Source organism: Chanos chanos, chromosome 2 (genome assembly GCF_902362185.1).
Source record: "Chanos chanos chromosome 2, fChaCha1.1, whole genome shotgun sequence".
NCBI classification, from domain to species: Eukaryota; Metazoa; Chordata; class Actinopteri; order Gonorynchiformes; family Chanidae; genus Chanos; species Chanos chanos.
This window is the reverse complement of record NC_044496.1, coordinates 3,544,095-3,556,857: the sequence shown is the minus strand read 5'-3', so window position 1 is coordinate 3,556,857 and position 12,763 is coordinate 3,544,095. Positions and strand designations below refer to the sequence as shown.

Below are 12,763 nucleotides of genomic sequence, written 5' to 3'. Positions count from 1 at the left end.
CGCTTGCCGCTACGCCGACGAGGGGTCGGTTTCCGCCTCGTTTTGCCTCTCGGACGCCGGAGACAGGACACCTTTCTGGAGCGAGCGATCGTTCCTCGTCTCCCGTCCCTGTTCTCTCCCTTTCTCTCCTCCAAACCGCACGCCGACCCACCTTTCCCAGCCGTTTCCACCAGGAGGCGCTATGGCAGCTGTTACAGGCACACAACGGTGTGATACTTTATACTTTTTTATTACTATTATCGTTATTATTCTTCTCCACTGTTTACAATATTAATCTTTGCGCTAATATTCTTGGAGCTTAAATCGGCATATGCATACTGCTGGTAGAGAAAAAAAAAAAAACCCTTTTCTAGTCTTCTTCCGTTCTCCGGGCTGGCACTGTGGATGCATGTCCTCAAGAAACAGAACACGAAAATAAACTATAATGCTGATTGGCAACTTTGGACACCTGGAGCAGATGCTGGATTGGTTCTCCACTCTGATATCTGAGGTTGATCATCTGCAGGAAAAGTGGGTGCTATTTGCCACCCTCTGTGACCTCTAGGGGGGGCAGTGCCTGGGGCAGAGGAGGCTGAGGGGCGTGGGTGAGGTCACTGCTGTTGCTGGTACTGCTGTCTTCGTCTTCCTCGTCCTCCTCTTCCTCGTCTATCTTGCCGTTCTTTCCAACAGTGTCTGTGTCGTTGGAGTTCAGGCTGGTGAGGTCGGCGTGATGGCTAGCAAGGTCTGTGTCGCCGTTCGTCATGCCTGCAGGGGGCGCTGTAGTCTCAGAGAGAGAGGGGAGAGGAGGCAGGTGGATGCCCTGGATCAGACGAACAAGGCCTTTCACCTTCTCCAGAGAATCCTGCATCTCCTTCTGTTGAGCCAGGACTGTGTTCTTAGTCTCCATACATTTCTGAGGAGGAAAAACACGAAGCCAAAGTCTTAAAGGGATGTTCACCATCATCACAGACTCACAGTTATATACTGTATATATATATATATGTGTGTGTGTGTGTGTGTGTGTGTGTATGTATATATATATATATTTCTCATTCACATTTGATGTTCTTCACAATATATCCAACATATCCTATGGAGTGTCTGAGAGTCATTCTTTGGCTAGAGCATATTACTGCTGTTGGTGATGGGAATGACAGTGTGTATGCTGTCCGCTCTCACCGTTATAGAGCCGCTCAACTCTTTAACTTTTTGTTCCAGATGGTCTCTCTCCTGCCTGAGTTCAGAGCTCCACTTCACCAGCTTTTGTTTCTCCTCCTCTTTAGCTGCAGGGGAGAGCAGGGAACGCGATCAGAGCAGGCAGATTACAAAACAGGACTTCACACTCAGCCAGAACAATCTGAAGTCAACAGTCAAGACCGTGCGACAGAGACGCCCGTGCCTGTCTTTTCCGATTCGGCCGTCTCGACCTCTGATGTAGAGGTCCGTGGCTACGCGAGAAAACCCTGCTTCGTCATTGGCTGTTGAGGTGTCTAGTGGAGACCATATAAAGTAACTATGGGAAATAAGGCTGGGGGGAGGCGTGTTTTATCGTCTGGCTCAGACTGGACGAGTGCCATTACTCCACTGAGTGGCTACGACTTTTCAAACGGTGCAGTAAACATGATATGACAATATGACAGGAGGGACAATGTGTAATGAAAGGTCTTAACATTCCACAGCAACCTCTCAGTTAGATTTAATTTTACACCATGTGTAACTATTATATCACGCGATTTCATCAGTTCCAACAGTAACAATAACTACTACTGCTATTACTCCCATTCATAATAATAATAATAATAATAATAATAATAATAATAATAATAATAATAATAATCTAGGCGTGGTACAACGGTGTAACCTCACAACCTTCACATATTGCAAACTCTTTATAACCTTCTCACAACAGTAGAGTCACGGTCATAGATCATGTGGTTGAGATAAAGGGGCTCAGCTTAAGCGATGCGTTTTACCTGCTTTGTAAGAAATGTAGGAATGAACTATAGCCAGTGTTCCTGGCCATGTGATCGCCTCTTCTTTCTTCAGAATCTGAGGACAAAGAACGTTTCTGATTTCAAACACGATCATTTCTGAAAACACGGAAACCGAAGACTTAACTTCCATTTCACTGACTGGCAGAGGGGAAAGGTCAGTTTCAGTGACCAGACACCGAAATTAATCATGGTCACTGAACTGGATTTTGAGGCTGAATCCCAAACACTGAGTGGTTGAAACAAACATGGTTGGAGTGGTTGAAACACTATTCATTTATAATATTCATTTCAACGGCATCACCACTCGTACAGCTGGAATGTAACAACTCACAAACACAATGAAATGTATATTGTTGAAAATAGGATGTTTCATCCATCAAATAACAACATTACTATTTTGATCATTAAGTCAAGAGCATGGTATCCATTGTTTCTATGTCTTAATAACAACACTGAGTAACTGGTTGGATGCAGAAATCATGTTGTTGATGTCAGTCAGTATGGAAGCTTCCGGAATGGTCCGTCAGCTCTCGGGAGTATTCAGATGTGTCCTCCCACCAGATCAGATCCATACAAACACATGAGAGAAACAAATGTGAGGACCACTAATGTGACACAGGACAAGGCTTGGAGAGAACAGGCACGTGTCAGACAAAACGTGGTGAAGCTTACAAAGCATGAAACAGCCTTGTTCCACATCGCCCTCTTTCGCGACGGGTTTCGAAAGGACGCTCGCTGCTTCAGAGCTAACGGCTGGTCGTGGTTGGGGAGACCTTTTCGATGACGGGGTCTTGCTTTCAGCTGCGACCCTCATTCTACCCTCATTTGGTCACTGCTGATATTCTAGAGCTGGTTTGGCTTTATCTCGCTCCACAACGCTGAGCACGTTCGGTCTTTTTCATCAACAGCTACGTAGCGACTGCAAATCTTTTTTGTTGTTCGAGGACCTGAAATCTTGGCCTTTCTGCTCTTTCGGGCTTTTGGGCTCTTGAGTGGAGCTTTGGGAAGGACTGCAGGTCGGAATGCGTTTTGGGAGGGGGGGTAAGGGGTGGGTCAGGGAGAAGAGGTATTTACCTGGTCTTGGCATTTGGGGCAGATCCACATGCCCCTGGGTATAGTTCTGAGGGGGGGGCGAAGGCAGTCCAGGTGGTAGACACGCGAGCACGTGTCACACATGAGCAGCTGACCACTGCGTCTGCACACTGAACACAAATCCTCATGGATGTCTCCCTGCCGGGAAGAATCGCATCAATCAATAAGGCCGCTGCTCCGGGCTCCACCAATCAATCAAGGGGGAAGGCGGGATTTGGAGGCTCGCTAGAGACCTCAGCTGAGTGTACAGGCTAACACTTTTCTCTGACTTACTGTTCAAGCTGAGGTTAGTCTTCAGAGTTTTTCTTTTTACACAAACGGCACAGTGGGAATTCAGAGCCGTACTCTGAAGAAATAGCGTTGTTATGTGAGGAGTCTAGCCCTAAACGATACTGAGGATAAACCAGGCCAACCAGAAGGGCAGCCTTATAATGGACTGAAATCTAAAGCATCTAACACAGAAAGATACATCAAGACTGCTCAGTTTGTAAGTCTGTATGCATAATCAAAGTATGAGGCAAACAAATGGAAAAAAAGGGGTGTAATGACATTACAATAGCTAAATGTAACACATATAGGTTGGACCAGCTCCGGTCCTCCAGCCCACTAAGGGACGCTGTTTGCTACCAGCACAACTGTGAAATGGAAGGATTTTGGAGGTGGGTGCTCAGTGCTTCCTCTTTGTTCCAGGTGAAGTAGAGCCCCCCCCACAACTACTTACATCCCCAGAGCTGGGGCTAGGCGAAGGGAGGGGTTGGGAGAGGGCGGAGTCAAGACAAGCACCCGCCTTTATGGGTGGAGAGACAGATAGGCAGCTGGTGGGGTTGGGTGAGGTGTGGAAACCCAGTTCTGGCAAACTGCTGTATTTGGGTGGGCGACCTGAGTGAAATGAAACAGATGACAGAAACAAAACAGAAAGAACATATAACATACCTCTGGCAAGGCCTCCTCATTGGCTAAGGCAGGGGTGGGAGGGGAAAGAGGCGGAGCATAGAGAGCAGCGTTAGTGCACAGGAGGAGAAATGCAAGCAGTGCATGCAAGATTAGGGAGGCTGTCTTTTCCCTCGCTGCAGATTTGGGCTCAGATGAGTCAACTCTGAGGATCCAAAGTATGACGAGTAAAACTGATCCCAGATCAGCAGTCAGGGGAAGAAAACCTCTGCTCTCAAGGCGGAGCAGTGAAAAGTCAGAGGGTTAGAGGAGGACGTGGTGATGCTATAGCAGTAAGTCTGGGAGTAATATGTCAGTTAGGCACTGTCCAGGAAAGACTATACAGAAAAGATTACAACAGGCCATACAAAATGTATGTAAATGTAAAAACTCCTAACATCTGATTAAGGTTGTTTATGTAGTTAACTGATGCAAAACTTCCACATGCCCTCATTAACACACACGTCTACAAGCACCATGAACTGGACAGTCTGTGCTTTGATGCTAGTTTATATTATTATTTCGACATGTTTAATTTGTGAAAATGGAACAGCCAGACACTTGGGTTTTCCAGTCATAAATCTGAAACCTTCTAGATGAACATAATCACACTCAAAGCCTTTTTGTTCTTTTTTTTGTTTTGTTTTGTTGGGGGTTTGTTTTGGCACGACTGGACGTAAGGTCAAATCTTGCCAGTCAAAATACATTTCTGTCAAACAGTTCAAAGAGTGACCATCGATCAAACGTTGGGCTATAATAACTGGGAGCCATGCACCGCGCAGTCTGTTTCTGTGTGTTGCGTAAATGTTGGAGGCATCGCAGCACACTGAACTCGGCCTCGACAACGACAGCAATGTGGCTCAGGCCCAGGAACAGCAAGTGTCTGAGGTCCACAAAGTCTACCAGTCTCAGGAAAAAAAAAAGACATAAAAAAGTAGGAGTAAAGCAGCTACACGAGGAGGAAAGCCTGACCAATCAGACTGCAGTAGGAGGGATGTTGTGAGAACAAGCGCAAAAAAAAGAAGAAGAAGAAGAAGAAGAAGAAGAAAAAAAGAAGAAATGTGATTGGTCAGTAAAGGGGTTAAAGCGATTGGCTTTAAAAGCCCATGCCAAGAACGCGTGAGTGAGGCTGTTTTTGTCGGGGGCCTGGCATCGCCCGCTCTACGGAAGCCGCCCAGCGCTGTATGCACAACGACATTTACAGACTTCATAGGTAAAACAGTGTTTACGTGGAACTTTCTCTCCGACACATTCCTGAAATTCTGGGGTACATTTGATGCAAGAATCTCCAATACATAATAAACAGCAAATCCTTCGCTACAATGTATAAACACAATATTCAACTTGGCAAAATAACGACAATTTAAAAAAACAAAAAAAACAAAAGCAAACAAAAAAAACCCCCAGGTCTACTCCTCCTCATGCAGCTCGTACAGCATGAGGGACGGGGTGAAAGTGAGAAACTCTGTCTTCTCTTCTTAATGATACTCACCTCTTTTCCTGGAGCTTTGATTTAGAGGACTGTTCAGGTACGTCACTGCGCTCTTCTTACGCTGAAACACAAAACCACCATCATCAACACAGCACTCATACGCTTATACATGTGTGTGTGTGTTTGTAGAATGTTCCGTTGCTGACTGGGTTTAACCCTGTGTGACCCTGGTAATTGCACGTGATTTATGTACAGACCTGTTCTGGTAAAGGGAGCTGGTGAAATGGTATATGGTGGACTGACAACAGTTTACACAAATCTACATGGTGCTTATGAATGTCTATCATGTCTCTGTGTGTATGTGTGTGTGTGTGTGTGTGTGTGTGTGCGCGCTATACCTCAGGCTCAAACACTGATCCACTGTACACTGGGTTTGCTGTTGTCCTTCTCTTGCGTTCCTGACGTCTGCTCTGGATCTCTACATGAACGCAGTGCAAACACATCTGTTTACTAATCTCTCTCTCTCTCTCTCACTCACTCTCTCTCTCTCTCACTCACTCTCTCACTCTCTCTCTCTCTCCCTCACTCACTCTCTCTCTCTCACACAAACACACACACACAAAGACAAAATTCACGTCTGTTATACTCCGCACTCACCCTCCAGATAATGAGGAGTGACCAGACCTAAGGACTCCATAAAGGCAACTTTCTGTAGGAGAAAAAAACACACTCTCATATGTCTTATGGGTTTTTTTCAAAGCAGCCATACTCAAACGAGAAAAAAAAAAAAAAACCCAGTGAACTCACCAGAGGGTTCTCCTCGCGTTTAGGGGTGGAGGGAGGTGGTGGGGTACTGGGTGGGGCAGGAGAGGGGACAGAGGGGGTGCAGGGTGATATCTTTGGGTCTGCTCCGCCCGGAGTCACAGCAGTCTGAGGAGAACAGAGAGAGAAACGGACCAGACACCTTACACCTCCAGGACACAATAAAACGCCACCTCCCACCTCCTCAGAAAACTTCCAATCTCATGATTAAAAACTTCATTCTTTTATGCTGTGAAATATTCACGGTCTTGTCTTCACGCATTAGGGTGGAGCGCGGCGACAGAATGCATGTTGTAAGAGAGTGTTTAAAAAAGAAAAAAAAAAAAAAACGCCCCCCACCCCCCCCCGCCCCCCCTGACGTACCGTGGTGTCTGGGGTAAGGTCGGTGATCTGGAACGTCTGCGGCGCGTCAGGCAGGGCGGGGGCTGCTGCGGTCGCCGGGGTGGAGATGACGATGCCGGTGAGCTGGGCGGCCGTCACCGTGGCGCACGGCTGTCCGTTCAGGATGTGTAACTGCTGGACAGGCCCGGAGACTGAGGTCAGAGGAGCGGACGCCAGCTTAGTGGTCAACACCACGGGGCCCTGGATAATCTGCGGAGCGGTCAGCACGGACGGGAGGGCGGCGGGCATGACGGGCACCGGGGCGCTGCATGTCGGGGGTTTGGGTCTGACCTGTTTTAAAAAAAAAGAAAAAAAAAAGTCAGAAGAGGAAGTGAGTTTGGAGGCAGAGTTTACACTGGCCATGTGAAGTTGGTTGATTGCATGAAGCTGAGGTTATATATATATATATATACCAGATATACTTTCATTCTAACGAGGGAAACACTGAAAGAGAAAGCCGGCGAAAACCTACCAATCGAAATGATTATAACCTTTCCATAGTCTAGACTGTATAACCAGTAATCAACTCTTACCAGTTATACAAGCACACACGAACCCACACACACACACACACACACACACACACACACACGTACACGTACACACGTACACAATAAGCGAGCAAATAAGCAATTTAAACATTGTAATTAGTTTAGACCCTGTCCTTGAATAAACCTTTTTTTCTGCGCTGGCAAACCAAACAAAACCTTATTAAATCACAGAAAGCAGAGATCATAAATATCCTCCTGCTGAATCCGGATGATTAGGGAGCTCTATTGGGTGGATTACAATAACCCTGCGGGCAACAGCGCTGGGAAACACAGAGAGGCAGAGGTCAAAGGTTGTCTGAGGCGGTTTGAGATGGAGCCCAGTGCATTCTCAGAGAGAGAGAGAGAGAGAGAGAGAGAAAAAAAGAACAGACTACTCTTCTCTTTCTCTAATGAGCAAACCGTTTCCCCTCACACCACACTGACATTCAAACACTGACATTAACCTGGCCAAACAAAACTTACGCAAGACACAAATCAGCAACTTCTTCTTTTTTTTTTTTTTAGAATCTGAACACAATAGTTTTTTTCCCCCCGGAGAAACAGCTGAAAAGTAAGATTATCATGAAGCGAACTCAAACAAATGAAGACAATTTACTTTTAAGACATGAACATTTACAAATGATTTAAGAGAACCACTGATTCCCCTCAACAGACACTGGTGCCTACCATTAAATCATTTTATTTGTTTTGTAGTCTCTTTTTCTCTAGACATCTATCTGTGTTATATCTCTCTGTTATAAGGTTTGGGGTCTTTTTCTCTCTGTATCTATCTATGTATCTGTGAATCTGTCTGATTTGCTGTCTATTCAAACACAAAAGAACGCTGCTGCTCTCTCTCTCTCTCTCTCTCTCTCCTTCTCTCTCTCTCTCTCACTACAGAGACCCTTCAGTGACACTGTGTAGACTGTCCGACGAGACTGGCATGACGGCACGGTGTGGGCGGGGCTAGAAGGTCAGAAGTCAGAGGTCGTGCCAGGCTGACAGAGCGGGGGTTAGCGGCAGAGGGAGGTGCAGCGGGGCAGAGGGAGAGAAGAAGCAGCCAAAGCGAGGAGGTGAACGCGGGGGAGACAGAAGCATGAGTGGACAGACGACTGAAAAGAGGATGCTGGCTGAAAAAAGCAGAGCGTGTTTTCTCAGGACGGTTTGTCATTCATATTCGGTTTTTAACGCTGTTGTTCTTTTTTTCCCCCCCGTGGTTGTCTGGAAACTAAATCACCATATGGTTTTCACCCCCATTTCCCTCTAGTATCTTATTGGTTTGTGATGCTGGAGACAGCAGAAGACAAGGGGAGGAGTCATAGGGGTTTCCATAGGGACGAACCTGTGGCAGACAGGTGGGCGGAGTCATCAGTCTGGTGGGAGGGACAAACTGAGGAACTTTGATTGGCTGAGTGGTGGCCTGCACCTGTGATAAGACCACCCATTTATTCAGAACAGAGACAGCGAGAAAGAGGGAGAGAGAACGAGAGAGAGAGAGAGAGAGAGAGAGAAGCATACAAACACACCAATTAAAAAAAAAAAAAACAGTGACGTAATAAAAGTCCTCGAAAAAGTGGGAGGTGTGTGTACTTACCACAACGGCGTTTTTGGAGACTATCCGAAAGGATTCTGAGCCCTGATTGGTCAGCTTGCCGGTCGTCTGGAGGTTCACTGGCGAATGCTGAGCGTCTGAGTTAGGGAGACTGGGCATCGGAGTGTTGCTGATGGTGGTTACCATGGTGATTGTGGGTCTGGGTGCTACGGGAGAGGTGGGGGTGGCAGGAGCAGCAGCTTTCAACACCAGAGGTAGAGTCTTAGTGGCGATAACGGGCGTGACCGTTACCGAACTCTAGAGTTTGGAAAAGAGAAGAGAGCGGATGAGCTGAGGGGAATAACGTCCGGAATAAAGCGGGACTCTCTGGGAACAGTTTGGTTACCTGTGCTGGGAGCAGAGAGGGTTGTGTCTGCAGAGGGGTCAGTGCAGAGGTTTTTCCGTCCAGTAACATGGGGACCTGCGTCTGCGCGTGCAGACGGATCTCTGACGACTCCGGCTTCACCAGCAAGTCCTTCCTCAACTGCTCCACCACCTTTTTCTGTTGGGGAGAGAGGGAGAGAGGGAGAGAGAGAGAGAGAGAGAGAGAGAGAGAGAGGGAGAGAGAGGGAGAGAGGGAGAGAGACAGATTGTATAACATTATGTAATGGTCTGTGTTAACATCTTTGGGGGGTTGTAGCCGAGAATCCTGTATAAGGAATTTCCATAAATGACATTTTGAACAATAAGCGGCCTGACGGGGAGAGGGGGGGCCATGTGGTCTCTGTCAGAAGACAGAAGGGCGGATAAGCACGGCTGAAACTAAATGGGGGTCCTGGCATTTCAAACCGATAGGCCAGAGCGACGGAGAGAACGTCACAACCGCGGAAAAGCGACAGTGAAATATTAACTCGGCCAAACCGAGCACATTCCGCTCAGAAACCAACCGGGAGCTTTCCGAAATTCCCACTACAGACAAAAGCGTTCCCGGCCTTCATGACATGAACCACGGAGGTTTCACATTTAATAATAACCCTTCTTTATCGGTCTGCTCCTTTCCATCTTCCTCACACCTGCCGCACCAAAAAATATAAACACGTAATGTTATGGTCACGTCACGTCATGTGCACAGATCAGGCGTCAAAAAATAATTTGAAAGTGAGAAATTCACAAACATGACGGTTTACCTCTGTGCCGGTAACTATGGTAACACATTATTTACGATGGTTGGGTCAGTATGTAATTACAGACCTGCTGTGTTGTTCAATGATGTTTCTGTTTGTCTTTTCTTTTCTTTTCTTTTCTTTTCTTTTTAAAGCAGTTAAAGAGAAACGTCAAGGTCTTGGTATCAGGCACTGAAACATGTGAGTGAAATGGCTAATGAAAAGACAGTGTTTACACTAAAAACTGATTAAAACAAAAGTCCATGGCTATGCCAAAAAGCCATTCAAACACACACACACCACACACACACACACACACACACACAATGCCGGAATCACACAGCTCATCTATGGCAGTGTTTCTAAACCCTATCCTGACAACTGATTCACAAACTCCACTGCCCAGCCTGTCTGACACTCTCAGTAATGTGTGTTTTTGCAGAGAGGGGACTAAAACATGCCCTTAACACACCTGAACACCATTCCTTCAGGCTTGTTAGTTACGTATAAGTTACGCACAACACTGCCCCCTGTAGGTAAAGGGACACGATGCATTCTGACAATTGGCCTCAGTACCTCAAACAAACAGAGCTGCTTCAACTTAACTTTCTCACTGAATTAACCAACAACGCTGTTATCAGAAAAATACCTATGTCAGCATCACCAGATCTTTCCATATTCTCCCTTCACTGGCCATAGCAGTCATAATATCTTAGAGGTTTGTCTGTAAGCTTTTATCTTATAGAATGGAAGTATCTAGAAGGAGAAAGAAAGCTTGTTGATGATCATTGTGTCAGACAGTGAGTCATGAAGGTTTTACACTGCTCTGGTTCTAACCAAATGACCGAGCCTGAACGCGCGCGCGCACACACACACACACACACACACACACACACACACACTCAAACACACTCAAACACACACCATCAGAACGTACAGGTCTCAGAATGTTTAGCCACTCAACATTCAGTCTGCGTTGCTGATTAATTAATTTCTTGATTAACGAAAGAATAATAGCTATCTATATCGCGATTAATAATTCATGGGACTGATCTATTTAAAAGGACACATGAGGCCGATATGAACAGGAGATAAACTGAGCAGTCATTGAGATGTGAGGGACGTCGGCAGAGGAAAGATAAGACTCTTTACTCTGCAGGGCCAGGTGTGAGGGCAGCGTTCTGCCTTTAGACCCAGGTGACAGAGCCATTTATTCACAGAAAGATGAATAAACATACATACAAACATACATACGTTCATATGTACACGCCTCGTTATGCTTTTGTCTACTGTGATGGTTTTGAGCTTATCTGTGAAAAAAAACTGTGAAGATTTTCCCTCTTTCTCTTAACAGCTGGAGAGCCAATCGTGTTTGATAGAGATATAAAAGAGAGGGAGAGAGAGAGAGAGTTCATTGTTTGATTCAATCGACTCAGTTCACCTTACAGTGAAACAACCCCCCCCCCCTCTCTTTCTCTCTTGGTGTCCCTGGTCGTACTGCTAGCTTTAGATAAGAACGCACGCGGTCTCTAGCTTGCTCATTCAGTCTTGGCCCATACACACTGTAGTCACTGGGCCAAACAGCTAAACAATGTTCTCTCTCACACAGGCGGCAGGCCAAGTGCATTGAGCTTAACCGACACTATGGGTAACTTTTCCCCCGCGCTAGTGCCTGCGCTCCAACTTTCTGCAAACGCTGCGTGAAAGCAACACAATGCTAGCACTCCATCGCAACGCAACTGTGCTACTGTTAAAACAAACAAATAAACAAACAAACAAAAAAAACTACAACTGCAACAACAAGAGTTCACTACAACCTTCAACTTGATACCCAACCACAGTGGGACACAGAAAAGACCAAACAGTCCAACCGTTTCATTCTGCTTCTATTCTTTTCACCATATCAAAGGATTTAGCACGCGGAACTAGCTAACCTAGCAGATTGCTATAAACGCTGCAGAAGCAGATGAAATTCTATTAACTGTTCAGTCAAAACCCAGCAAAGCACCCGCCAGCTACCAACTGATTTAAACAACTTTAATTCATTCAAGAGAGACAAATTCATTGATTCGTGCAAAACTTCTAGATCCCCTTTAAATTCATAAACAGTGGATAATTTGTCTCAATGATCTGACAAAATCAAGCTTTTGAAACTCAGTACGTAGGTAGGCTGAGTCATTCAGGTTTTTCATTATCAATCTCTTTTCACGCAGCGATCCAGGAGTGATGTAAAATAAACAGGTAATGACTGAGTTCACCAGCCTGCTCTGTGTCTCTTCCATTGTCCTGAACTCTTTTAATGACATTGAAAAGAAAGCGCTGTGAGCATTCTCCAACACAATGCTGTTGATTACAGATCTGCCCTACACGCCTATTCACCTTTAATCTGAGCGTGACCTGCAGTCGACCTTCTGCCCGTCACCCAGCTCCTGCAGACGTCTGATAGGACCGGGCAGAGCGACAGCTGGGTATTCAAATCAATCCACACAATCCCTACACAATAAACTCATTATCAGATCCAGCATTCAACACAGCATTCTGGAAAAATGCTTTAGTAGGACTATGGCTTCACGGTTCAAAGCTGGCAGTTCACTGTACTGCAGTCTCACTGAGCATCTAGACATGTGACTAACCAACTGCTTCAGAGCAACCGACCGATGACTCAACCTCCCCCACCGTCACACACCATACTCCAGACGTAAAGGGGAGAAGAAAACTACTATAGGGGGTGGGGGCAGAGAAAGAGAAACAGAGAAACAGATAGAGAAAGGCAGAGACAGAGAGAGAGAGAACTTATCCAACACCTGTCTTTGTTCTTCATGTTTTATTCACTAACATTAGGCCTTACCCTGAAATCTCTCACACTTTCATTAAGATTAAAACAATCTGAACACACATTTCTATAGACT

The 12,763-nt window shown here is 45.9% G+C and overlaps 1 protein-coding gene across 1 annotated transcript in view; it reads right to left on the bottom strand.

Moving 5' to 3' along the window:
* Nucleotides 1-9: 9 nt before the first annotated feature.
* phf21aa (PHD finger protein 21Aa) overlaps nucleotides 10-12,763 on the bottom strand; it is a 37,339-nt gene continuing 24,585 nt past the window's right edge. Inside the window, exons 5-18 of the mRNA XM_030793771.1 lie at nucleotides 9,098-9,253; nucleotides 8,755-9,009; nucleotides 8,503-8,586; nucleotides 6,613-6,921; nucleotides 6,235-6,357; nucleotides 6,085-6,136; nucleotides 5,826-5,905; nucleotides 5,488-5,548; nucleotides 3,999-4,021; nucleotides 3,048-3,203; nucleotides 1,953-2,028; nucleotides 1,159-1,262; nucleotides 529-892; nucleotides 10-188 (exon numbers count right to left, since the gene is read on the bottom strand). Of these exons, the coding sequence (XP_030649631.1) occupies nucleotides 10-188; nucleotides 529-892; nucleotides 1,159-1,262; nucleotides 1,953-2,028; nucleotides 3,048-3,203; nucleotides 3,999-4,021; nucleotides 5,488-5,548; nucleotides 5,826-5,905; nucleotides 6,085-6,136; nucleotides 6,235-6,357; nucleotides 6,613-6,921; nucleotides 8,503-8,586; nucleotides 8,755-9,009; nucleotides 9,098-9,253 (2,022 nt within the window). The remainder of the gene's footprint in view (nucleotides 189-528; nucleotides 893-1,158; nucleotides 1,263-1,952; nucleotides 2,029-3,047; nucleotides 3,204-3,998; nucleotides 4,022-5,487; nucleotides 5,549-5,825; nucleotides 5,906-6,084; nucleotides 6,137-6,234; nucleotides 6,358-6,612; nucleotides 6,922-8,502; nucleotides 8,587-8,754; nucleotides 9,010-9,097; nucleotides 9,254-12,763) is intronic.